This window comes from Falco punctatus (assembly GCF_963210335.1).
Source record: "Falco punctatus genome assembly, chromosome: Z".
NCBI lineage: Eukaryota > Metazoa > Chordata > Aves > Falconiformes > Falconidae > Falco > Falco punctatus.
In genome coordinates this window covers 48,987,908-49,015,765 of record NC_137586.1, presented here as the reverse complement: position 1 = coordinate 49,015,765, position 27,858 = coordinate 48,987,908, and the positions used below count along the sequence as shown (strand labels likewise).

Sequence of the window (27,858 nt, the reverse complement as noted above, 5' to 3'; positions counted from 1 at the left end):
TCTGTTGTTAGAAGTAAACCACAGTGAAAAAACACAGGGAACAAAAGAACACGGAAAACTGCTTTCATGCAAGAGTCCTGATTCATGCTTGAACGTCAGTACAATGGGAGGAACTGAATATACAATACTACAAAATGCACTGTAGTATTAAATTACCAAAATAAACAACACTTTTTATGAGTACCAGTTTTAAGTAATAATGGAAACAGTTCAAAGAACAGAATAAGCCACTATAGCAGGCATCTTTATGTCTTGTTGCCAAAAATCTGAAATTTCATTTTTAAACAAAACATTTACTCTGTAGACTGCAAAAAATCTCAAGACCTTTAACTTCATTATGTTACAATGATAGCTATGTTACCGCTCCTCACAAGCACCGTTTTTAAAAAACACTGAAGGGGTCATTGGAAATAAAACTTTTTATCTAGGTATAAACATGCTTTAGAAATGTAGATGTGGGAAACCGCAGAAAAAGTGAATAGAAATTAAATTTTGTTTTCACTTCTTATGCTAAGAAAGTAAAATCAAACAGTGACAGTGTAAAAGAAAATTGTACTCCTAAAATTGCTTCAGCTTTAACCATGATTGTGGGTATTTGAGGCTGTTGGGCTTGATTCCATATGCTGACCTCTGCTCAGGAAAGTGTTCTCTAATCCTTGAGTCTGGGAACCATTGCAAATGACTACACATCTGCCTCCAGCTTCAAGGCAACATGATGGTATTGTAGTGAACCTAGCTTTAAATGTCTTTTTACCTTATCCTGTGTCTTCTAGAATAGTGCTCTCTCGGTGTTTCTATTGACATGATTGGGTATGATGTTTCAGAATTTGTTCTCATAAAACAAAATGTTCTTCAACTGTGAACAAAATTTCCAGGACAGGCATTCTTTATTCCTTTCTGCTAGAAAAGTCTTTAGCATACTACAGGCACTACTGGAACAGGTTGTTAATCACAAGCTATAGTCCTGTTTAAATAGTAAAACATAATAAATGCAAGGTGATAAGTCTGCCTGTTCCTCCCCCAACATTTGCCCTTCATGGTGCTCTACAAGAACAAATAGAACATTATTTTTAGACTTCCATTTCTCCAGAAGGAAGGCAGTGGAGGAGCTGCTGAGCAACTGCATGAGAGAGAGGAAATGCAGTAGCTAGTTTTCCCAAACGACAACCAAAATGGCTCCATCTGAGCCTCTGCTTGGAAGTGGTACAGCTTTATCCCTCTGATTAAGTAACACTGAGGTTTGAAAGTGACAGGGAGGTGGGCGGGGGCGGGGGGGGGGGGGCAGGGGGCTCAGAGGCATGTTTTCTGTCCTCAAGGCCTAATTCTCTGGAGTAAATAAATCTGAAGCAGACAAACTTCACAGCTTTAGGAGACTCACTACTGTCCTGGATTAACTGCAGCTACAGCAACCTTTCCCAAGTCCTGTGTAAGAAGTCAACTTAGTTATTTATATCTAATACATATATATCTATATATACATATATAGAGATATACAGTCTGGCCCAACTAAATGTTATGGTCTTGACACATGGATCAGTGAAATTTGACTGTCCTTTTGAAACAGGTCATAGTTGTAGTGTAACATGAGTTTGCAACTGAAGGTGGTAACTATCTCCCACCTGCCTTGTCGCTTATATCTTTTGACTGGCTTCATGCCGGTATGCCCGTCAGCGTGCATGGCGGGCAAACAGGCACCACACCAGTGCTGCTTACACAACTAAACCCAGGTCTGAATACCAAGTTGTATTAATTTGATCCTTACTTTTGCGAAGCAACGGCAATTTTGTGTGCCCCCCAAAGAGGAGGATGGGGGCGGAGCGAGAGGGGAAACCAGCGCCAGCAGCCTTCAGCCTCGGTGTGTGGAACCAGGCGCTACCCATGTTGTGCCGATGCCACCACCAGTGCCAATGCCACCACCAGTGCCAATGCCACCAGCAGCACCAGGCATGGTTGCGCTTGAAAAGAAGCAAGCGCACAAGGCTTGCCGCATGTTCATCCCAGTGCTGCCTCACACTGCGCAGCAAGGCCCGAGCACGTTGCCTTTAACGCGGCCTCCCGGCGACTTCACCACAAACACATGCACAGCGTAACCTCCCGCCACCAGGAACTCCCAGCGAGGCCCAATGGCGATGTTCATCGATGAAGAACCGCTTCCCGGCAGCGCGGGATTTCGGGCTGTGCACCGACCACCTCAGGCCCCTTCGGCTAACAGGTTCCCCCCCCCACCGCCGGGGCCGGCCCGCCCGACGCGGACTGCCACAGCGCTGCGGCCGGCGGCGCCCCAAGGGCGGGCGGACACTGAGCGCCCGCGCTCAAGGTCCTCGCGCCTCGGCGGCGGCGGCGGCGGCGGCGGGGGGGGTGGGGGGGCGGCGGCGCCCCGTGCGTGCCGCAGCCGGTCACGTGGGCCGCGGGACCGGGGCCGGCGGTCGCGAGAGGCTGAGGCGGCGCTGGCGGCGCAGGCAGCAGCATGGCGGCGGCGCTGGGCGGCCTGGGCCTCCTGCAAGGCCGAGTCAGGCTGGCAGCCGCAGCCGCCGCGACCTCCTCCCTTGGCCGGCCCGGCCGCCGGGCCCCGGTGTGGGGAGGCGGCGCCGCCGCTCTCCTCTCGGCCGGGAGGAGCTACGGTTCCGAGGCGAAGGAAGAGGAGGAGCTGCGGGTCCGGTACCTGGACGACGAGCACAAAGGTAACGCGGGGAAGGCGGCGGCGGGGCGGCCCTGCCCCGCGGCCCCGACCCCGCCTGGGCCGGCGGGCCGCGCTGACCCCTGCGCGCCGCCGCGGCACTGTGGGGTGGCTGCCACGGCGGCCCAGGGCGGGAGGTCCCGGGGGAGCTGCCTGGCGGCCGGGGGCGGGAAGCGAGTGGCGGCTCCTCCTCCTTGGCACCTCGGCCGGTGGCTTCGTCGCAGCGTGGAGGGGGCCGCCGGTGTGGCGGTGCGGAGCGGGGCCGGCTTGGCCTCTCTCGGCTTCTCTTTCCCAGCGTGCAACGCTGTGCGTGCCGCCTGTGCGAGGTGCACCTCTGCGGGCTGGCATCTGTTGGCCACTTCGGTGGGAGAGAATGAAGTGTAGTGGCAAACTGCTGCAGGCGTGCTGCTTCCCACAGCTGTTATGTGCTTGTGTGCTGAGGCGGGCAAGGACGCAGAACTCTTATCTCTGTTCTCTGTTCGGGAAAGTGTGGCTTCAGCACGCTTGCTCATCTCATGCTGCTTTCCTAGTAACCATCTCACCCTCTTCCTTGCTTGTAGTGCAGCCAGCTGCTGCTGACCTTGTTCTGCTCAACTATACCAAGCGTATTGTTTTAACCCACCTGGTTAAATGAAAGGAAATCCATGCTCCAGAGTGATCTGGAGCCAGTGCATCATAACACAGGCAGCCTGTACTTCCTCTTATGGGGTCGTGCTCACCGGATTTTGGAGGTGTTCTTGCTCTGGAGGTGCTTCACCTCCTTTTGTGTCTGTCACTTCCATCCCATTTGGGTGCAGCCAGGCTAGGAATGGTGGAGAAACAGTAAGGGCAAGCTCCTTTCCTGAGAAGTTATTTTTAGAGCCATTATGTTATACATACTTTCATGGAGGAGGCCGTAGTGCAGAGTTCTATTCATCTGCAGTGCATGAATGTCTTTATGTGGATTGTGTGTCCTGGAATAACCATATGTTGAGATGCATAAGTCTGTTTACATCATTTAGCATGTTACCTCAGTTATTTCAGACTTGTTGCAAATTCAGGCAAACACCTGTGGGTTGGGTATGCATATATATAGATTTGTATGCATATATAGAGCGGTAATTTTATTGTGAGCCTTAGAAAATGATTCTTTTTCAAAGGATTAACTGAGGCTCTGCGTTCATCTGAGGGCAGGTTTTTTGTCACCGTTGAGTGTCAGTAAAGTTGGTGATGTAATCTGATCCTGAAATCCACTTCTGTCTTGGTGACTTGTCTGTTCCTAACCCTTTCCAGTTCCTTTAAGATGTACTTCTTTAGTCCTGTTTTCTCAACCAACTGTGGAACTCAGAAGTAGTTTTAAACATCTATTTTAGCTTTTTAAGGTTGTTTGAAAATGAGGAAGAGGTTAGACAAGAGCAAAGGAGAGTTTGTGAGTTGTTGGAGGAGAGCTTTTGCTTGTTTGTTTTGTGCTTTTCCAACAAATGATAGAAGATACCTGAGTACTACTTAAGATCATGATTTTTATTTCTGCTATTACGCAGCAAGCAGTAAGATTAAGCGTTGTGTTACAGCTGTTGAATCAGCTAGGAGTCTTTGTTTTTGTAATGTTCCAAAGGTTTTTAATACTGTGTGTCTATCCCAAGTTCATTGCTGAATGTTTTTGGTGCAGATACTCTTTTAAGTTTGATTGTGCAGAGAATTGAAGGAGGTTGTTGAAGAAAAGGTGCAGAGACAGTGAAAGTTTTGCATTTCAACAGCCCACTTATTTTTATTTTTTCTGTTGAAAAAAGTCTTCTTGAAGTTGACTTTTCTTTCCTTCTCAGAATATACGTCTTTGTTAAATGTGGCATTAAAAATGCCCCAGAACATGGAGATAGCTTTTGCGGTGTTAAATCAACTGTGGCTATCATAAGGAAGGATTCAATCAATGTGTTTCTAATTCATGAATTCCCTTCAGGAGAAGGGTTTTTCTTTGGGATTGCCTTTCAGAAGGACACAGAAACAAGTAGTGGTTAATAAGTATAAGAACAAGAGTCTAGAAATAAACCAGAAGGAGACCTAAGCTTCATATGCCTCCTTCAGCAGCACAAAGAGCGGACCACGTTTCTGTAAAAGAAACATGTTTCTGCTTCCTCCTTGTGCTGCCACTGCATATCTTTCTTCTCGCTTTGTGTGTCAAGTTGATCACTCTTTATCTGCTTACAGCATGTAATACCCCTGCTGCATTATGACACTAACTCCATGTAAGTCCCTGTGGTCTTTATTGCTCTTCTTTAACCTACCATTCCTTTTTCCACCAGTTCATGGTGGGACCCTCCTCATGCTGTTTCCTCACCATATTCTTCCATTACATGCTTCTTGGCTACATGCAGGGACAGACCTTGTCCCTCTGACAAGCTTTTACAGCGCACACATGCTGGTTTGTGCTGTGGTTATGCTCTTGTCCATGCCCAGTCTTTCTGTGCTCCTTGGAGAAGGATGTGTTGTCTGAAGGGCTTTTACAGCTGAGGATGCTGGGGAGGCAGGGGCGCAGACTTAACTGCCTCACATTCAGGCAGATAGCTTGTAGCTCTAGATGAATCTTTCCTTGCAGACAAAGTAGCAAACCATCCTGCTTCGTAACACTTCCAGGTGATTTGTATAGCATCATTTTTGGGAAGCTGTTAGACAAACTGAAATGAGACTATATTTGAAAGGGGCAGTTGCTGAAATGTTAACTCCCAACTTTGAACTGAACTACAATAGAAAAGATGTGAGATTTCTGAAGAAAGTGATTGTAAAATGCCCATGTATTCTGAGCATGTTGCAACTGGTGAAGCTTTTAGTGTCAGCTTTCTATGAGTATAGGTGAATGCCAGTGCATTAGTATGTTTTAATTAGATGCCTTTTACTTTGTATGAGATTCTACTTAGTTATTACTAGGGTTGAAATATATTACAACTGTTGAGATTTCAGAACTTTAAGCCAAGTTGCGTTAGTGATCCTATTACAAATTTTAATGAACTTATGGCTCTTGCTCTTAAAGTTATGGATGGAATTAGGAGAAATATGCCTGTAGTCTTGAATCAAGTGTTACAGTGTCACTTGCTGGAATGAGATATAAATATTTGTAAAGTTTAGATTTTTACACTAGAACAACTCTTTGTGCTTCTATTTTCCAGCTGGTTTTAGTTGAGTTTCAGTACGTAAGACAGCTTTTTGTCCTCATAAATTAGAAGTTTAACATACATGAAATGGGCAGAATAAATGTGGTCTTAAAATTGTTTGTTCAGAGGTTTAAAAGTGATAGCTAGCTGATGAATCGGAAGCGTTTTCCCTTCTTTTGCTTTGTTTAAATAAAGCAGGACTGAGCAGATGAGATGTATTAATCAAAGAAGTGAAGGAAAGATTTTAAAGTGGTGTTTAGAGATAAAAAGTGTGCAGATACGGAATTTTGAAAATGTTTTGGTGTTTTTAAAAAATACCACCTAGTACACATCTGTATGGTTTTGCACTTGAATACTTCTTGATAAGGTGATCAATGGAAACCACCAGAATTATGCATGATATGCTCACCATAGGTTCTTGTTTTGCTTAAGAAACTACTCTAGAATAATAAACACCTTAGTCAACTTGTGTGCTTTGGTTTATCTGAGTAGTTAAGTGAGGCAAGCTTAAAAATAACTTAGCTGTCATTGATCCTTCCTCCATTTTTCAGTGCATAATTCAGATATTTTTTTAAACTATTAAAAAGTACGTTTGATCATTTGTATGAGTGTGTATGCTAATACGAATAAATGTCTTTCTATAAGGACTTTTTATACAGATGTAGTGAATCTTCCTAACTCCGATAAAATTACTAATATAAGTGTAAAGACAGGATTTATTTCTAAGCAACTGTTAAATCTGTTCCTGCCAAACATGGAGGATGAATATTTTTGAAAACTAAAAAGCACAAGATAAACAGACAAACATCATTATTTAAAGTAACATTTCCTGTGTGCTAATATAAACTACAGTTAAACCATGACCCAATAATTTCACTTAAATTGATCAACCTGTTTTGTGCAGTATAGAAGGAAATACGATCTTCTCCCAGCAGTTTTAAATAACGATAGCATTGTATATTTTATATATGACTTTCATAGAGTTTTCTTTTAAACATGAAGAATTATATCACAGGCAGCTTTCTAATTTGACAAAGGTAACTTGTAAGTAGAGAACGTATTGTACGTCTGGATATGCTTTTCCTCTGACGGTTAGCTAGGCAAGCAGTACACAGCGATATGACTGCTTACATTAGACAGCATCAGGAGTCATCGTAGTCCATTGGAGAGCCTAGCTAACAGGGTAGAAGTTAGTTTTTATTATGTGGATATAATTTTTAATAGATGCATATTATTTGCTGAAGAACATTCTGAAATAATGTAGAGATGACTCCCAGGAAAACCTGTAGAATTAATATTGAGTTTAGCATTATATGAATGTTTATTCCTTCTTAGTTTATCTGCTGCCACTTTGACACCATATAGATACTGGAATTTTATTACTTTTATTATTTCTACTCATATTTGTTGATGAATGTAATGATGACTTCCAAGTTATTTTTTTCTTTTATGAATAGATTTTCAAACAATTTTTAGAAAAAAAATATATTTTGGAAAGCACACCTAGAGGGTAAGTATGACATTGTAACAGGTATTTAAAAATAATCAGAATTTCTGTATGACTGACGATATTTGTCAGGATGTTTACCTGTATGGCAGTATTGTCTGAACATTTTGCTTTTTTTCTTCTTCTTTATAATTGGGTTGGTGGGGCTTTGCAGTGTTATATGAGCCTGATTATTCCTTTTCACCCTGGTTAGGGAAATTTATCCTGTCTAAAATTGATGTACCCATGTGGCCAGGGTTTTAAATCTTGTTGAATGTGCAAAATGGGGAAGACTTGCCTTAAATAGTTTTTGCCAGGAGCTCCTTAAGGGGTGGACTAGGAAAGGGAGAAGGATCAAATTCTGAGCTGTAAATCAGGAATTCTGTTTTTCAATTTCTGTTTTGTGACTTTGAGCAGGGACTTAATCTGTCTGTCGTTTGGTCACTGATTAATACATTGGGAAAACTTCCCAAATCTTACTGCAGTATTAAAAAGCCTAAGCATTTGTTTTATAGATGCCCAGGTACTATAGCAGTGGCATATTAGAACAAAACTCACTCAAATGAGAATTCAAGGGATGTCTTTCTGTATACACCACTGCAATATATAATTTTCTCTTGTAGGTCTTTCATGCTTTTCCTGTTGCAGTTCTTGCTTTATTATTATTTTTTTTTCTTAATTAACAAATAGAACAGCATTGTGGCTGTCATCTGTATTTACCTCTTATTTTTCTGGAGAGGGTGGCAGAAGTGGTAGGTTTATGACTTGGTAGACCACTAAGAAGAACCAACCTGTGTGATTTGTCTTCAAGGATCATCCCTTCATAGGAAAAAGTATTAAAAGGGCTTTAATGCTAAATTAAACTTCCTTCTAAAGACACTAATATTGGTGGTGAAGCTGCAGTCTTTAGGCTCTAATGGAGAGAAGAAAAATATAAGTGCAATTAAAAAGTGTCATTGCTGTTGACAAAAAAATGTTTCTGGAAAGGACTATTTCTTAACTGAAGAACAGTTTGGGGTGATAGCATCTCTATTTCGTTCAAACATCAGATTTGCAGTGTGCCTTAGAATTCAAAATCAAAGCCTGGTCAAGTGTCTCTTTGCTGCTTTAACATGTGGTGCTGCTTTTGCCTTATGGAAAATCTACTTGCATTGAACGTGAAATATTTGGATTTGGAGTAATCTACCTGAAGAATAACTTGTGACTGTAGAAGAAGCACTACTCCCGTTTGCTTAACAAAATATAAACAGATTCCCTTGTAAGTGCTGAATAAGGGTCCTTGCAGGAGGTCCTAGGTGAATACCTCCAACCATGGGGATGAAAAAGTGGGAATGTAGGCTTACAGAAGAAGGGTGTGAAGGTCATTTGGGCTAGCCAGGCTCCTACCCACTTTTAGGAGGTGTCTATACATCGAAATTTATTGTACAGTGGAAACAAGCAAGAGTCATGTATTCTCTGTTACTTGTGTTTAACCGTTCTTATTTGAATCTTGAGTGGTAGCTGGTGAGTGGAGGACTTTGCAAATTGGTAACTACAGAAGGAGCAGGAGCTGTCTTTAATCTTGTCTTGTGTAAAGACATACATGCAGGAGGAAGAAGGGGAAAGGGAGTGGGCTCAAGCACAAATGGGTCAGTCATTTGGGAGGATGCGTTTCCCTGAAATAAAAGAAGTACTATGCACTGAGATGACAAGACCAGCACCCTGTGGAGGCTACAAGAGCCTTATGTATAGATAACTGAGAGGACGTAGCGAGGTAGGTGTCAGTATCTTTCCACAAGCAGCAAGCAATAGGACAAGAGGAAATGGCCTCAAGTTGCACCAGGGGAGGTTTAGATTGGATATCATAGAAAATTTCTTCACCGAAAGGGTTCTCAAGCACTGGAACAGGCTGCCCAGGGAAGTGGTGGAGTCACCATCCCTGGAGGCATTTAAAAGATGTGTAGATGTGGTGCTTAGGGGCATAGTTTAGTGGTGGACTCAGCAGAGCTAGGTTTTGATTGGATTTGATGATCTTAAAAGGTTTTTTCTAACTTAAATGATTTTATGATTATACGTGCAAAGATGAGTGGTGAGGAAATATCTGAGAAAATGCTATTTCTGGAATGTCTTTGTTAATCTTGTAGATTAATGGCAATACTGTGGGCATTTTTGTTTGAGATAGAAAGCTCCCATTTTGTCTTTCGTTCCTGGTTCCTGTCCTAGTCCTTTACCTTTCTCCCCTTACTCCTGCATTCTTCAAATAACAACAACAACAAAAAATAATCTTGATTGATAAAAGCTTACCAGGGCTTGGTCGATTAAATAGGAGTGTGTGCTAGTATTTAGAATTCAGGGAGTTGTGGTGTGTTCAGGAAGTGATTGTCTAAAACATTGCTTGGTAAACATAGGCATCCCTTTTGCTAATCATACCTGGTAAATGAGGGGGGTTGAAATAAGGACAAACAAATGCTGTTGCTGTTGCAAAGTTCAAACCCATGAACATGTAATCAGTCAATGAGACAACTGATCTCTAACTGGACTAAGAAAGCTGTGAATGTGTGACTGGAGCTGTGTACCAAGCACTAAGCATAGTTTTTGTGGGAGAATTTTTCTATTATTTTTTTCCTTTTTGAACAGAAAGTTCAGGTTTCCTGTTGGTAGCATTCTTTCTGTGTTTGTGACTTCCTTTTATCTATATCAGAGTTGCTAGTTTTAGCTGTTGTAGCACTTGCTTTAAGAAGTTTCGAAAGGCAGGCTGTCTAAATATGGAAACATGCTTTATAATTAAGTATCTTTACTGGTTGCATGTCGGCACTTCACACACAAACATGAAATTTGTGCATACAATCGTGTAATTGTACATCAGCCTTTGTAAGCACTATTTCCGCGTGAAGGTGTTAGGGCCATATTTTAATTCTTAAAATAAATGTAATTACTGTTGAACATTGAAATGTTTAACATTGGAAACGGTAAGTCAGTTCATTTTCTTTCAAAAACTCACCAGGTAAGTGATTACACTAGTAGATTTTTGCAGTTCTCAGTGATGCTTTTCCTGTAATTTCAAAATGATAATTCACATAGATAGTATGTATTTCACTATATTGTAACAATGATATAATTTTTCTCCCCCTCCAGGAATTGTGGTGCTTGGATTAAACAGATCGCATGCCAAGAATGCACTTAACAAAAATCTTCTAAAAATGGTAAGTGAAAAGGATAGTTTTTAGTGTAAAGGTGAAGTATTAGAATTAAGCACTTTTAAAAGTATGTGGTTATTCCCCTTCCTCCTTTTCTCTGTAGATGTCAAAAGCTGTGGATGCTTTGAAATCTGATAAGAAAGTACGAACTGTTATATTCCGGAGTGAAGTCCCAGGGATATTCTGTGCTGGTATGCAAACTTAATTTTCCTGAGAAGCTGGAAATCTCTATCTCATATTGCACAACAAAAGCCCAGATTCCAAGGAAACATGTCTTTTGTATCTATTCATCTCAGTAGCAAACAAAACATTTTAAAAATTATTTTCCTTAATTGCTAACAAGAACTTAATATTGGTTTTATTCTTTCTGTGTCATAAAGTATTTAAAAATATGTAAGTTTATTCATGGTGATGGAAAATCATTTAATTGAGCTCCTGGAAAGTCTTGCATGTACTTCAGAATGAGGACCACATAATGCTAGAGGCCATGTAAAACGTTGTGTAGAAATCTGTATCAAACCCATATTTTCAATACATTAAAAATAACTTTTATTTAAAGAATCAAACTTAAAATTCATTATGAATGTGACTGTTACTGCAGGCTGAGTGTATTTGCAAATAAAAAAAACCCAAACGAAATAAAAAGCACACCCTCCAACCCACTTACCAAGCAGCACATGTGTCTTGCAAAAGTGCTCAGGAAAATGAAAGCTCTCAACTACCAAACACTGGGAAACAGAATTTGTCAACATGTCAAAATCAATTGAAGCAACCGTGTATTTTGTGGATATCAAGTGAATAGTCTCCTTATTTTCATATGTCCCATCCAGTTCTTTGTTCAAAATTAATTTAAGAACATTTGAAACTGAAAACAGAAGTTGTTTTCTGCTTTCTAATATACAAATTGAACTGTCAGGAAAGAGGAGGAGATTAGTTCTAAAATCTTTCTTTTCTGATCATTTATGCAGTCGTGAAGCTTGCTAGCCACACATAACATAATTAATTCAGTTTAAAATGGAAAACAGTTTTCCCAGTTTTTTTTACCTAAGTGCTATTAGTTGAGTTTAAAATTTTTATGTGCTTTTAATGTCTGTTTACATCCAGATACAGTTTGTCACTGTAAGACTTATGAAAAGAATTGTCTTAAAAAAGAAAGTAATCAATTCAGCATTTAGTAATATATATAAATAGGTTAAATATGTGTGCGTTAATTAGCATATTTAATTTAAATGTTGTACCTTGTTTTAAAACAAATTTTAAAGATCAGTTACTAATCTTAGGGGAAAAGTTTAAAAGCTGTGGTTTTTAAACTGATGAATAATGCAGCATTACAGCAACACATGCAAATGGAGTTTCAAGTTAGGTGTTATGTACTTCATATAAAAAGGTGGCCATTAGTTGAGATTTGTTAACTCTTTTGAGGTTTTTCAACTAATTTTTTAATCTAATAGACATGAATTTTGTGGTAGTGTTATACAGGAAATATGAGAGCAGAAATACTGAGATCCTCTCCCTCAAAGTTAGGTATGCTATTAATACTGTATTTATGAGCTCCAAGTAATTCTCTGGTATTCTTTGCTGGTTGACTTTGCAGAGCTGTTTTGGTACTAAGATTTAGTGTAGGCATTGTTGCCTGTGAGTATGTATACACAGCTGACTGTAGACAAGGTACAAGGATGTTTGTGTGTGGACATAAGGAAGGGCAATTAGCCCTGAGAAGAGGAGTGTGAAAGACTAGGCCTGGATAGCTATATCCAGGTCTTAAAGCCGGGAGTTAGGGGTAGAGTGTGGACTAGGTGTATGTAATTTTTTTTAAAAAAGTGGCTGGTAATATGAGAGTCCTAGAAAAGGAAACTCCTGCAGCTGAACGAACAAAATAAATAATGTTCCAACAGTGGCAACTGAATTTCAGGATGAATGAGAAAATGTGAGACAGTTTGTCAATGAAAATAGGCGTAAAGAGCTCAGTGGCTGGATGGGTTGCTTTTATAGATGACTTTAAGGGGTGTCTGTAAAGAGAATGAAACTAGACAAAGCATAGTGGGACATGGAGAAAACAGGTAACAAAGCATTTTCTGAAGGGGACTTAGGAAATTCAGTAGAACAGAAGAAAGCGTTTTCAAACTTAAATGTTAAAGGACAATGTGCTGTTTCAAGGACAATTTCCTTAAAAAAATGGAAGTATCATCTTGTGAAATGTCACATTTTCTTATGCGTTATAGTGTAATTCAACTAGGCTAAACTTTGAATATTTGTTTTAGTTTTTGTATTTCCTCAATTATATTTTCTTGCTTGCATGTGTGGGAATGTATGTTTCTAAAAATACATTTTTTATGATGATATTTTGGACCACCATCTGATGTTTTACAGACCGCAGATTGAGAAACTTTGTCCTAGAATGTAATTCCCTTTTATGTGTGGAATGAAATCCAAGGTCTTTAAATCTTGCCATTCCTCAGCTATCAACAAAAATCTGTGAAAGCCACAAGCCAAGTGTCTTGTTTCCTTCTAAGGGCTGGTCCACAAAACATGACATCCAATTGTTATTCCCAAAATGACAGTGTGGGTGATTAAAAGATTTAAACTTTGTTGATGACTGATGTGGATTTGAGTATGATTCCAAATCATGGAATTTTCACATGGTGAAATGGGAAGGGGAAAACAAAGTATTTCACCATGTGAAAATTCCATAAAATACAGAGATTGTGCCAGGCAGTCATATCTTTTCATTTCTGCACAGAGATTCGCTTTGAATCTTTTACTACTGTTTTCTTTGTATCTTCTTTCTTATGATCTATACATCCATTAGTGCAGAAAGTTCCTCATTAATGTTCTAGCACTGATCAAAAGGAACACCTGGAAGTCAAAGAGCAGCTTGTCTGGGGTTAAGGGTGCATTATGTCTAGGAGGCTTCCTTGTGCTTCCATCAGAAGTGCTCTGGCTCAGAGTTAGTTCCTGGCCCCTTTCTCTGTCTAAAGCCAAATAAATAAAATATTGGCCTTTCTGGATAGAACACGTATGACCAGTTCTGGCCTATGTAAGTCTACACTGTGTGCCTGCCCAGTTCTGTGGCCAAGACAGGCGAGTGTGCAGGATTCCTTTTATTTGCTGGCGGCAGTGTTCCATCCTTGAGGAGGGCACAGCCTGCAAGGAAGGTGTCAAAAGTTTGTGATCAAGTAATTAAGAGCTGTGGTGTGTTCACACAAGGGACTGAATTACGTTGACATAGGCAGTTCAAATAGCTAAATTTTGCATTATTAATGTAATATTAACATATATATATTAGTAATATTGCTAAGGTGGTTTTGTGAGCAGATTTTCAGGATTTTTCATCTTCATAAAACTTCTGGAAGTGTAACTGTGTGCACAGTGTGAGGAAGGGAAAAAGGACTGTCCACAGCTTGTTGCAAGACCTTAATTTGGAGTGGCAGTGTATTCTGGAGGCAATCTTACAGCTTCTTCTGATCTTAACTACATGAGATCTGAAAGAAGATACAAATAAAATACATGACCCAAGATCTACTTTTTTTGTTTTCAGATAGCGTTTGATAATGTTTGTGGTCTGAAGAGTTGAACAACCTAATGTTGCACCTTAAGCTTTTGTTCCGTTTCCTCAGGCTTTGAATAAAAGCCAAAATAATATTTGTAGAACTTTTAGTTATTACAGAATTTTGCATTTGGAAGTGTTGTTTTGGCAGACTAAAGCCTGTTGTGTGATTCCAAGTCTTCTCTCTTCCTTTTTTTGTTTTTTTCCCCTCTCTCCCACTCTTGTCTATGTGTTAGGTGATGTGAAATGGGGATTATGTTACATTTTGCAATTACAAACTATGGATATTTGAGATCAGGTAATATAATTCTCTTTGTAAGCAGTTTTATTTGTTGATGGTTACAATAGTTAAAGAAACAGACTCCTTTAATGCTGTTTTCTTTCCTCCTGTCCACCTGCTATTTCATGTACTATTGGTTCCCATAGGACTGTCCTGTTCCTCCAGGCCTCCTTTCATGTCCTGTCAAGAAGGCACTTATGCATTTAAAAAAAATTATTCTTTATGTGTTTGTCTCAGGCAGTAACTTACTGGCCCATAGTCCATTGGTTCAGTTTACAGCTCATACAAATAAACAAAATGCCATGCTGCTGTTTTACAGTTCAGAGTGGTTACTGTTTTGTTTTCCTTTCTCTGGTGCCTGGCCAGCCAGGACAGTTGCTTAACCCTGACTGGCCTAGTACAATCAGAGATTGTTTCTTTCGTGAAGGTCCACATGTGAGGAGTTGTCAGTTTCCATTCACCCTCTGTTGGTACACAGCAAAATTCTGATATTTCATATGGGGGGATAATGAAATGCCATGATTCCCTAGAGGAACTGACCACTTCTGGATTTCTTTTTGCATGGGAGAGTTAGGAGAGCTTTCAGGGTCAAGAACCTCTAGCTTCTTGAGATTTTTTTGGTGGGTGTGTTTAGAGTATAACTGTTAAAGAACAGGCTCTTCAGCACTGCTTCTGTAAAGTGAACTGCATTAAATGAAATAGAGGTTGTGAGATGGGTGTGTTATTTGCCTTCTGTATGTGTACACACATAGAAAGTGAGCTTTGAGGCAGTTTTTAGTGGACAGATTTGAAAAAAAATTGTTCTTTGGAGACCTTATTTCAGAAATCTTTGAGACATATCAGAATACAGTAGATAATTAACTTATTTTTTGTTGTAACTGGTTTTCAGGATAATTTGAAATATTTGAGTATTGGAGCTTTTCAAACCACTTTGCCCTAAAAGTCACTGCAGCTTGGCCAAAAAATCCCCTTCTTGGAAAAGGAGAAGTAATCTTTCTGCCAGCAAAATTTCATAGTTTGGGTCTGTGGTGTGAGTAAAGCCAGCACAAATGCTTTTCCTGTTGGCATAACTTGTCTACATCAGAATTTTGTTTCCAGCACAGCTGAGTTGGCTGTATGGTGTGTGGTTCCCGGCTGCCATTTCCAGCTGGTGTAGTTTTTCTGGCAGAAGTTTATGAAGCAGACAAGCCTGGTAGAGCAGATCTTTGAAGTCTTCATTTATGGGTTTTTGATCTGGAGGAGGAGAGGAGTTCCATAATAGCTCTCAAATGCTTGACCTACTCTTATTTTTGTTGAACTAGCAAGAGTAGTAGGGGAGTATTACGTGGATGTAGTCTCCTTTTTCCCTCCAGTCTGTGTTAAGTAAGCAAGAACAGAGGTTATATTTTTCCAGGTCATAATTTGGTGTTCCAGATTGCACCTCCGGCACAGGAATTGAGGAAAGAGTTTGTTTGTTAATCCAGTGTTCCCTATTGAGGCTTCAGATCACGCACGAAAATATTTCAGTGTCTTTTGAATATTTTTGTTGCTGTACATACATTTCATTCCCCAAAATAAATGCCTTCAGAGGTAGACTGTAGCAAGGTTCTTTTTTTTTTTTTTTTTTTTTTTTTTAATTTATTGCAGACTTTCACCAAGGTTCAGATTCAGACTGATGCTAGCTGCTTGTAGACTGCTAGGCTCAATGACAGTTGTTTCCCCTACAGCAACCTGAGTTATGCAAAATCTGACAGGTTGGTCAGCCATATGACAGCTGTGTCTTGTGAGTATGTGCGGAGTTATCTGTTGAGTTTGGAGTCCACAGCTTGCATTTGCCCAACATTGGTGATTTAACTTCTTAATTTTATTTCTGCTGTTGTTTTTCTGGAGGAACTAATAGCCATCATGATTTTCTGGAGCAAATGCTGAACAACGGAGCCAATAAAGAGTGCAGTCAGGATTGTGGTTTAATCCCCTATTCTATACACAAAACCCCAAAACCCAATAAGAAGAACTGGTTTGAATGTCTTTCTTTTGGAAATATCTCAGCCAAATAACTCCAATTGCTCCTCTACCTGCTGCCCTGAGGAGCCATACTGCATTTCAGAAGAAATTAGAATGACTGGATTTTTGAGAGCTAGAAAAGTTCATCTTAAACAAGTTTGTTCTTGGCATTAAGTATGGCAGAGCTGTCATGCTCCTAGTCGATCACTTACATGATTCTAGTGTTGGAACGTAGTTCAGGTAGGTTCAGCATGTTACTTGATGCATGTTATTCTGCCCATGTTTACCTTAACCCTGTGCTAATTGTAGAACAAGGGAAATTAGAAAACAAAAATTGCTTGTAGTTAATGCAGCACATAGTGGCACAGTAAATAGCTGCATGTGTAGTTTAGGCTAAAAAAATAGATAAATGTGCATCCACCTTTTAGCTGCATAAAAAATGCAAACGGAAGGTTTCCAGGAAGTCTTTCAGTAAGAATATGAGAATATGACCATGTTAATTTTCTGGAATCCAGAAGAGTGATCCATTCCTATGAGGGGGCAGGCACAACAAATGGGGTAGGAAGCTGGATGGGACTGTCAGCAACAGTGCAGTCAGCTCTACTTATCTGTGAAACTTTCAGCTAAGTATCACTTGGCTGCCTTCTCATTAGTGATTACAGTGCCCGATTTGAGAAAATTATAGGGAAATTTTTTGTTTGTTCCTACCCCCGTGCCCCCCAGTCGCTTTACTTAAAGTTATTCTGTAGCTGGGAACAGAGCTTTTAAACCAGTGTATTGGGTTTACCTGGCGGTAGCCCCTGTGAGAACAGAGCAGGAGCTGTCCCTGTATTGGACACAGTGGGATCCACCCAGCTCCAAAACAGACCCATGGCTGCCCAAAGCTGAGCCTGCCAGAGGTGCTGGTGGCACTTCTGTGATAGCATATTTAAGAAATGGTAAAAAAACATTCGCAGGAGCTGTGACAGAGAGGAGTGAGGAAAACATGAGAGAAACAGCCCTGCAGACACAAAGGTTAGTAAGAAGGAAGTGAAGGAGTTGCTCCAAGCACCAGAGCAGGGATTCCCTTGCAGCAAAAGTTGTCTTTTTTTTTTTTTTTTTTTTTTCCAAAAAAAGCTTTGCAAATTGTCTCCTTGCAGCTCATGGAGTACCACTGTGGAGCAGATATCCACAGTACGGCCCGTGGAGAACGCAGCTCTGGGTGCCCTGAAGGAAGTTGCAGCCCATGAAGAGCCCTATCAGGAGCAGGTTCCTGGCTAGCCTATGCAGGAGCATATTTACTGGCAGGTGCAACTCATGGGGGACCTACACTGGAGAAGTGTTTCTGAAATACTGTACCCTGAGGAAAGGACCCATGCTGAAGCAATTCTTGAAGAACTGTGGTCCATGGGAAGGATCCATGGTAAAGCAGTTCATGTGGGAGGGACCCTATGCTGGAGCAGGAGAAAAGTGTGAGGAGAAAGGAGTGGCAGAGATGAAGTCTTACAGTCTTACTGTAACCCTCGTCCCCCGTGTGCTGCTCAGTGGGGAAAGAGGTAGAAGAGTTAGTAGTGAAGTTGAACTAGGAAAGAAGGAAGGATAGGGGAAGGTGTTTTTAGTTTTGTTTCTGTTTCTCACTATCCAAGATCTTTTTATTCTTGAGGAACTGTGAAATTGAGTGTGGACTGGTCATACAAAGTCTCAGAGGAACTTGTGTAAAAAATGGGCTAAATAAAAGTAGTTGGGAAGCTTTCTTTCCAGTTGAAGTAGTGACCAGTACTCGGTAATCGGTACTGCACAGAAGCTAAGTGGATTAACCTGAAAAGAAGGGACTAAACCTGCGACTGCTTTGTTCTTTCTGCCATCCCTTACTTGAGATGCAAGATTCTTTTCATCAGGATTCTGCAGGACATCTGTTTAGATGTCTGTCTTCCTACATTGTGTACTTTTCTGTATAAAACTTCTGTATAAAATGTTTTGTGTCCCTTTCCTCTAGTTTTAAAGTTCTCTAATGATAACTTTAGTTACTTAGTGCCAGGAGTCTTGAGAAAGACTATGTTCTTCCACTGATTGAAGACTATTTGAAATGAAAGTACTTTCAACCACAGTGTATCCGTCTCCAATATCAAAAGTTTTTCATAGGCTTTAGTGGAAGCAGAAACAACTTTATTCATTTATTACCACAGCATAAAACTTTCAAAAAAAGTTTCTGGTAATTGGGTGTATTCAGCTGGGATGCTAGTTGTGGATATTTCCATGCAATTTTTCTTCCTTTTTTGGTCTTGAATGAGCTGTAGACTATAGCTCACTGTGATTTGTGAGTACAAAGCTGATGAATAACAAATTTAAGACCAGGCCATTAGTGAAGGATAAATTACAAGAGACACCATTTTAGCAGTATTTTCCCTTGATTGATGTAATTTTGAGATTTGCCTTTTCAAGCTGATGAAACAGACCATCTGACCATTCCTTCTTTTCTGTGGATTGTGATATCTGATTAAAAAATGGAAATGTGAAATCTTTGTTTATACCAGTAATATAAGCATTCTTCTTTCTCCTTTCCCATTAGAATTGAAGCTATCTTGAATCTGAGATCCATGCTATTACTTGAGACTTACCTAAGTAAACAAATCTGTCTGATTTGGTCCTCTAGTTATGTGGTGATTCTTGCCAAGCAGAATCATAATTTTTGTGGACAATGACTTAATAGGAATGATCAAGCTAGTAGTGCTTTACTAGTGTAAGACTTATCTAAGGCTGGACTCTCTAACACAGTCACATGGAACTACAAGCCAACACCTACTTCAGTTATTTAAAGTGTGGGATTATTTTACGTGATAGATATCTGTCTTTAAAACTAATTTTGAGCAACAGTGGTCTATACTAGGTGTCATTCAGCTGGCTTATGTGTGCTGTAAAGTATAAAAGCAGAATTAAAGTGTATATTTAACTGTTGTAGAACGTGGTGAGGTTGGGGTAAGTTTTAATTGCTAGTAATCTGATTTTTTTAGTTTACTCTGTTTAATGAATTGTCTTAGGCTTTTAATCCATTAGAACAAATGTATGCAAATAGTGTGTTTTTTTTCTGGAAGAAATTTTCTAATGAAAACCATCTAAAACTATTACATTCTAGGTAAAGGAAATATTTCTGAGAGAGTGGAATTTGGTTAGTTCTTTAGTTTAACCAGAGAAGGGTAACAGGAAACAGGATTGACTTCCCCAAAATCCTTTAAAAAATATATAAAAGCATGGGAAAAATGTATCAAATTGTATGTCTAAAATTATTAAAATGTTCTGGAGAAGTAGTCACAAAGCATAAATATACTGATCGAAAGAGAAATTTATTTGTTTGGATTCTGAGTATGGCAGTCAGAGTTGTTGAGGTTATCCTGTCTTTTGAGTAGCTGTACAGAAAGCCCAGGGAGACAGATGTCCGAAGGATACACTTGGCTGTTTTGAGTTCCCTTAGTTCATGTAGTTTATACTAAGTTGAGTGAAAAAAACCAAGTGCAGCTTGTTTTTTTAAAGGAAAATAAAAGGTTTGACCCTAACTTTAGAGCTAAGACTATTATAAGCAAATGGCTGAATGCTGTTTCATTAATGAGAGTAAGTATAACCATATAGCTTGTGAATAAGTAAGTTAAATAGGATCCTGAAGAGTTGGAGAACTTCTACAGTTTTGTGAGACGTTTGAAACTGACACAATGCTCAAGATGTTTTTGTTGGTTACAGAAATGATACAGAAGTCTTCTGAGTAGAAATTCCTGGTGGCTTGGTGTGCAGACTTGACACAAGCAGGAGCTATGGAGAAGCATCTTCAAGTATGTCCTAGAATTTAAATGAAAGTGACATCTTGTCAAGATGATTATGAAGCAGTGAAAGACACCTCACTTGAGTACCTAGAACAGTGAAATGTGTATGCAGAGCTTAGCTGAAGTGCTTTAATTAATTTTAAAATAATGAAGTCTTCTCTGGAGTGGATTTTACTAGAACAGACTAAATTAAAATGGAAAAGATACCAGATGGATGCAGAACATTTTATATTGGGAAAACAATGTTCTGCAATGGGTGTCCTTAGGTAATCGGACAATGTGTTTTCCCAGTTCCTTTTGTAAAGAGACTCTGCTTTCTGGATATAAAATACATCATGTTTTTTATTTCAGTATTTAGAGAATTACCAGAAATAGTTTTGCTCTGTATTTGTCAGCTTTTTAAAATATGCTTCTCTAAGGTTTGATCCACAGATGTCTTTGGTGAAGTAACCGGCTTATTGCAGCTTGTGTGGACTGGAAATGCATGTTCAATAGCTATATTATGTATCTGTTGTAACTGTAATGCATTTAATTTTGGTTTTTAAAATGTGTTCTTTAGTATTTCTATCAGGTTTATACAAATCCACCTTTTCTAGGTTTACATGTATAGATGACTTCCTACATTCCATGTGCTTGTTATGGTGGGATTTGACTTTTGAAATATAGTCCTTGTGGCACTGCTTAGGACTGCTTAGAACTTGCGTTGAACTTTGTGTACAGGTATTTGCTTAAATGCATCACACCTTTGTTTTCCTTTTCTATCCCATGTCACTGAAACTTGCAGTTAGATGACTGTCTGTGTCCATGACACCATGTAAGAAATTTTTATAGTTACCTATATATGTAATATAGAGATGTGCAGGTAAAGTTGACAGTAGTAAAAAAGTTCTAGCTGAAAACTTGCATGTTAGGGTTGGCAAAAGCAGGTGACTTTGGATTTTCTATTAAAGATGGCTTTCTGCAAAGTGGAGATCAGATGAACTGCCTTCTTGAAGTGTATTTCTGTCTGTTGACTGTCTGGAGCCCTAGAGTGATTTACATGGTTTAGCAGTGGACATAATAGCAGTGCTAGGTTAATGGTTGGACTTGATGATCTCAAAAGTCTTTTCCAACCTAAATGATTCTATGATTCTATAACGATCAGCAAAGCAGTTCTGGTGTCTCTTGTGTGTGTATCAAAGCCTGAGCACTGCGAGATTCAGCGCTGCTGAAGTCTTCAATTTGGTAGACTAGTGGAGAGGGTACAGTATCTGAACTGCCTTTGTTTCTGTGGAAGTGAGCAAAGTCTTCTTGGTATGCTTGAGATTCTCCTGTTCAGAAAAATACTTAATGTGGTGTAATTTTTCATCTTTAATCAAACTGTAGCCTGTGCAGATTTCCTGCAGATATATTAGAGCTCAGTAACTGTTGATTTAATATCTAAAGCTACAGGAATATCTATGCAGTCTTCACTGGTATCTTTAGGCTCTTTGAAGTCACAAGGCGGTTCAGGTGAGTCCTCTGGTACTCTTGTATGGATTGGTTTTCTGTAGGTCTCTGCAGGTGTTTTGAAGTATCTGTGTTTCGTCTGTGGTTGACCTATATGCTAACAAATTCTTGTTTGAGTACTAGTGGTCTTATCTTAAAAACTTGTACAGGCATGGCTGGGATGGGGTTAATTTTCTTTATAGCAGCCTTATGGTGCTCTGTGTTAGATTGATGACCAAAACAATGTCAACTGAGTGTGATGAGGGTGTGCAAGTGGCAGGGAGGGGACACAGCAGGCACAGCTGGCTTGAATTGAGCAGGGGAATATTCCGTAATATATGATGTCATGCTTAGCAGTAAAACTGGGAGTTGTTTTTCCAAAGCAGACCTTGCTCAGGACTCACAAGGCATTGTAGAGGGTTGCTTTTGCATAGTTTTTTTCTTCTTCCCTCCGCCCCCCCCTGTACTTATTAAACTGCCTTTATCTCAGTCCACAAACTGGGTGGTAGTGGTGGCTGTTGTGTGTCCCCCTGCTTTTGTTGTTGCATTTTACTTCTCCATCCGGCTGCTGGGGAGTGAGCAAGTGACTGGGTGGAGGCTTATCTGCTAGCCGGAGTCAAACCTAGTATAAAACTGTAGTTCTGTGTGGCCACAACGATGAAATCTTAAGTCATTAGCTGGGGTAGCCCCAGAAATGCCCTGTATGGTAACGAATACTAACGTTACTATAATGTTACTATATTCCTTTTTAACTTTGCTAGTGGGATGCTTGAAGTCACTTTAAGCCTGTTCTAACAGGTGTTGCAGCTCTAGAGGGTGGTTCTTTTTTACTATTCGGTTTTCATAGTGCAGTGTTGAACTCTTGAGAACTTAGTATTTGGGGAGTTGCTCTTTAGCTGGTTTTAATCCAAAAGTATCTTTAGCACTCTTCAGGTAGAAACACAGGTTTTGGAAAAAGATTCTTTCGGTACTTCTAGCCTGTCATGGTTGGCAGTTTGCACAAACTTTCAGAGGTGCCTTATTGGGATTGTTATTCTCACTACTTTGCCTGTGGACAGTTGCAGTCTGGAATTGGAGCACCTTAGAGTATCAGGTATTAGATAAACAGTTTGAGATATATTCCTAAATTACAAAATGTTGTTTGGCTGTCTGTATTTATAGGCCTGCATCAGCAATATGCTTTTGCTTTAAGTCTTTCATTTCAAATCTTGGGATAGAGAAAAAGTTCTCTGTATGTAAGAGTGAAGACATTTAATTTATTATTTTTTTTAATCTTTTGAAAGCTGGGTAAGTATCCTAACCTGCATTAAGACAATTCAGGAACTTCATCTCTTTCCAAGTTGCTTGTACATCCCTGTAATGAATACATTGTAGATAACTAAGACAGCTTTGCATAATTTTGAAATGCAATTTTATTTATTGCACAGGAAACAGAGGAGTTTATTAGACAGAATTCTGTCTTTCAGTAATCCCAATTTGTTCATAGTTCAGTGATGATAACAGGTCAGTAGGGGTGTTGAGCAATTTGGTTGACTCTATGATACCAGACCCATTTTAACATGATTATCATGGAGGGTAGCTATTTTAGTTCATGTAATTCTCACTGTTTTCATCATCTTTAAATCATGGTTAAAAGAAAGCAATCAAATCTGTGTTATGTGTGAATTCCATGTCATTTCATAGACTCCTACATCTTCTCAAAATCTGCAAGCTTAGTTTCAGACGTTGGCTAGAGCCTTTGCTACAGTTTCAGGGCATGCATGTGGATGCTCCACACCTGAAGTTACACTCTCTTGTCTATGTTCCATATAGAATGGTTAAAAACTGTGTGATTTTAAAGTGGCTAAAACCAGATGAAGACCACTTTGACAGAAAGATACAGATATACAGATTATTAATTAGGGCTGTTAACTTATCCTTATTGAATTAGTATTTTGGCTAGGCCCCTGCTATGCAGCATACCACTCGTAAATGTGTTTGTGCTCAGATGAGGACCTTAATTCTTTTTTACTTGTATTTTGTACCTCTGAGCATTTGACTTTTCTCTGTGGTGTCTAAGGTCCAGATCTCTTCCATAACTATTAAGTCAAATTGAATAGTTGCCACCATTTGAAATACTCATGTCACGTCTATGGGTGTTTGACATCTTGATTTGTGAAGGAAGGCTGCTGGTTTTCTTTCCTGTTCTCTGAGGTAGGTTGCCACAGCGCACTGTATGAGCTAACTAACGCTTTACCCTGGTGTACTAAGTGCCTATGGCACCTGATTTCTTTATTGCTGAGGGAACTGAGCCTGCTTTGCCATTTATATCCTTAGCTGAGAAAACCTGCTGGCAAAAATAATCTGATCTCATGTGTTTGGTGGTAATGTGTGCTGGAAATAGAATACATGTGCGCAATACGTGGCAAAAATAGATATTGCATGGTAAAGAATGATTTTCCAGTTGCTTTTGAAAAGAATAAAATGATCATGTAGCAGAGGTATGTAGACATATCTGAATCTGTGGCATTTTCATCTTAAAACAATTTACAACAGTTAGTTTCTTATCTGCTTCCTTCTATAAATGACATAGAATAACACACAATGCAATTATGTATACATAATTGACACAAATATGAACAAAACCTTCCAATAATTAAAATTTTTTACTTTTCTGTTGTCTTTGCCTGCTGCATACATTGGTTTTCTTTAAGGGCACCTTTGTTATAGGTTTAGTACAGTAAAAGATTGGTTTTTTGCAGCATCTAGATTGAATGTGCAGCTCTTGAAAGCCAGAGGAGAAAAGAATAACAAGAATCCACATAAATGTAGTATGGAGTTGTTTATATATTCACAGTTATAATATGTTCATGCAGTGATGCAGAAAAAGGTGGAGACCTGGCCATAGCAAAAATAGTATGAATCTTGTATGCAGTTTTTTCATACGCAGGCAGGAGAGATTTGTTTTGCATCTTTCAAAGTGTTTTCCTTTGTAAAATTAATACAAGTAATATGAAAATGAAGAAATTCTGAAATGTCTCTTTAGATCATTTTCTCTTTATATAGATTTTTCTTTTTTCCTGTTTAAATGCTGATCCCGTATCTGTGCTTTAATAAATGGAAATACACGTGTGCTTCTGTTTATATAGATCAGGCAACTCTTTTATTGTCTTACATCAAAATAAATTTAAAAGGTAAGTAGAAGATATGCTGTGATTCTTTGTGTCAGATCCTGCCTGTTTTAGGCAAAAACCAAAAGCTACTTAATGATAAAAACTTGCAGATTTGTAGTTGTCTACGATGCCTATCAGTGTTTTCCAGCTTAATGTCAGTAGTTCACGTTAGTAATGCAACAGCAGTTTTTTGTAGAATATGAGGAATTTAGGTCTAGAATAGTCTCTTGTTCATATTTTAACATTTCTTTGTGGAGTTCCTGTCACCAGCTGGAACTTCCTGACTGCATGTGGATGGGCTCAAATACCACTCATCTGTATGATTTCTGAAGCCCCTCCAGATGGCAGGTAATATTCCGATGTCAGACCTCCTTTCTTTTTCTGAAGCAATTTGGTGACAAATCTATTGAATGGTCTTTTAAAAATAGATCAAATATCTCAGAAGTATTTTAAAATAACAAATCCTTAGGAAATAGAAATGAGTTTGCAACACTGATGCTGAAACATGTTCAATAGTTGGGAAACTTCGCTATTTGCAAAGCATTTAATTTATTTTTCTAAGTCTGAAGCCTTTTGGAACACTGGGAATAAGGGAAAGTACTGCTTGTGAGCTACTTAACTTGGTGTTTATGAGAAACAGAATTGCAGCTGCTGTTTTCCTGTCTGACTTCTGTGTGAACAAAGCATTATTAAGAGATGTTCCTGCTCATGACTCAAATGCTTGTCCTTACTTTCACACAGCATTGTGTGGAACGTCAAGACCTTGGCCTTGAGTGCTGGCCCAGTATTAATACGAGCCAGAGATGTTTGTACAGGAATGCCAGTGAATTTAATGCTTTTTTTAAATTTTTTTTTTTTAAGTTCAAGATTTGAGCTTTCTGAGTAGATTTAAGATGGCCAAAGCTGAGCTCATATCTTTTGCTTTGAAGGCTTTTCTTCTCGTTTTTGAGTTTTCTTACAGAAGTCCTTGTTCTTCTCACCTGCTATAGCTTGAAAAGACTCTCAGTCAACCTCAGTAACCTCTTCTAATCTTTTGAAGGCCATTACTTCAGAATCTGTACTCAAGTTTGTCTGTAGTCTGCTGTATGCAGAGAGTGATCATCTTGTAATTGGGAGGCAACAAGTCATGATTATTGTTACAGATATTTTTCACAAGTTGTGTTTATTTTCATATGCTACATGGATTATTTACCGGCTTCTTTAGATGCTCCACTGAAAGTATCACTTCCTGCATAGCAGCACAGAGTCCACTGTCATTGAATCTTGCTGGAAGTTTCCCATGAATATATCAATATGACTAATACTGATCATTGAAGAAAAGGGAGCTAGAGATACTGTGTGGTGCCTTTCACGTTAAGGGATGGGATGGAGGGTAATGAAAAAGCAGAAGGTGGCTTTCACTGGTGCCTTCAACTACATTCAGGTGATACAAGAGTTCAAATTGTGGTTTTTCTTAGGAAAAGCTCTCCTTTCTTTAATAGGATTTATGCCTGAATACTGACTTCACGACTTCTTTAGAAGAGATTGTGACTTTCTCTTTTTTACCACATAACACACTTCCTCCTTTTTTATTTACAGCTCATGAAACTGGGTGTACAGTTAGGTAACTATTTTTGTAATTATTACTAATCAAAATAGGTAACCCAGCACTTTCAATTCCTTTTAACATAAAAAGCCCCATATGTGCAGTGGTCAGATATATGGTATATGCAAAAGTTTTGAATCAGTCATCTGTAAAAGTGCAATGAAAGATGTCCCTTTTTTTCTGATTACTTAATTTATTAGAAATCAAAGTGGAACAAACATCTGGTTGCTCAAAATTCTGTGTGTTTGTATTTCTTTGAGTTGAAAGGATTAGTACTATTTATTAAGATTGTTCAGTCTGAGTGTCACTATTCATTTAAGATTGAAGAAGAAGGACGAAGAATCTCACCACTAGCAAGTTTTAGGAATGCCTGCTTATTAATCAAAAGATAGAAAATTGTGTATTACTTGTCATCATAGGGATTAGGTGTTTGCAACAGCAAAGCTGTTGCACCTGATACAAATGAAATGTGATGCTACATTGATGCTATTTTTTTTTGGTAGTAGTGGTGTTAAAATAGGCATATGTTCTGTTCTGTGGACTAAGTTACTTTTAGTTCTTTGTTTAAAAACCAAGACTCTGGTGCTGATCTCTTCAGAGGATATTCTTAATGAAATATTTATAATGCATAGAAATCACAATTAATGATTCCACCATTAGTTTGGAGGTAAATAGTAGGGTAAAAAATGCCGCTTTTATGCTTGTCTCATTTAACCTTTGTTGTTCTATATAAGAATTGAGTCATGTATCATTACCAGAAAGTAAATGCACATCGTGTTATAGGCATGATGAGAAGTTCTCTTAGTGAAGGTTGAATTTGAAAATGGAAAGTGGTTTGAGGAAGTTGGATGTTCAGACTAGCAGAATGACTGGATTAAAGAAGTACTTCTGTAATGCTTATTGTGGAAATAACATAGAAATACAAGTGGTATAGGAAGTAGCATTACCTTTTTTTTGTTGTTAAAAACCCCCTCTGTATTGAATAATAATTGAATCATACATTGCTTTTTATTAAATTACAATATTTGTCATTACTGTGATGTGAGATGTAAACTTACAGTCTTGCCATGTTTAAGTAGTTGTGCTGTTGTATGGGCGAGTGTTTGAAGATCAGCACAAACAGGTTTGTCATTATTTGATTGCTCGACAAGTCTGTATTTGTGGTTCCTAGCCACTTACCAGGTGGCCTTCACTGCTGCCACCACCGTCTTTTGGATCTTCTCCACTAACTATGTATCTGTCTGAGAGACGGGGATAATGTCTTTATGACTGTGTCCTCTGCTAGTCCTGATTTGTTAGCCTGGCAGAAGTCACTAGAAGTGAAGCATAGCACAGAATCAAAGTTAATACTGTCATAACTTACTCTTCAGAAACACGTAGCTGTCCTGTTCTTGTTCTTTGCACCAGTACTGGTGTTCTTTCATGTGCCATGGAGGAAACTAAAGGAAGCCCTGTTGTGATAAGTTTCCCAATATTTTGGCTTTGTAAGAGGCTAGGGGGTGACTAAGGCAGTTGTTGGATGGTGGAAGTGTCACAAAGAAAATCAGCTAGTGTTCGGGAAAAAATTGGCTTTGTTTTTAAGAGGTGAG

General features: G+C 39.2%; 1 protein-coding gene across 5 annotated transcripts in view; it reads left to right on the top strand.

The window, feature by feature from the left end:
• The first annotated feature begins 2,376 nt into the window (after positions 1-2,376).
• Positions 2,377-27,858, top strand: part of AUH (AU RNA binding methylglutaconyl-CoA hydratase) — a 114,910-nt gene continuing 89,428 nt past the window's right edge. Inside the window, exons 1-3 of one of the 5 annotated variants that reach the window (XM_080373164.1) lie at positions 2,377-2,681; positions 10,403-10,470; positions 10,568-10,655. In XM_080373164.1, the coding sequence (XP_080229290.1) occupies positions 2,468-2,681; positions 10,403-10,470; positions 10,568-10,655 (370 nt within the window). In that variant the 5' untranslated portion in view covers positions 2,377-2,467. The remainder of the gene's footprint in view (positions 2,682-10,402; positions 10,471-10,567; positions 10,656-27,858) is intronic. The other 4 variants (XM_080373165.1, XM_080373162.1, XM_080373163.1 and 1 more) reach the window with 4 other exon arrangements.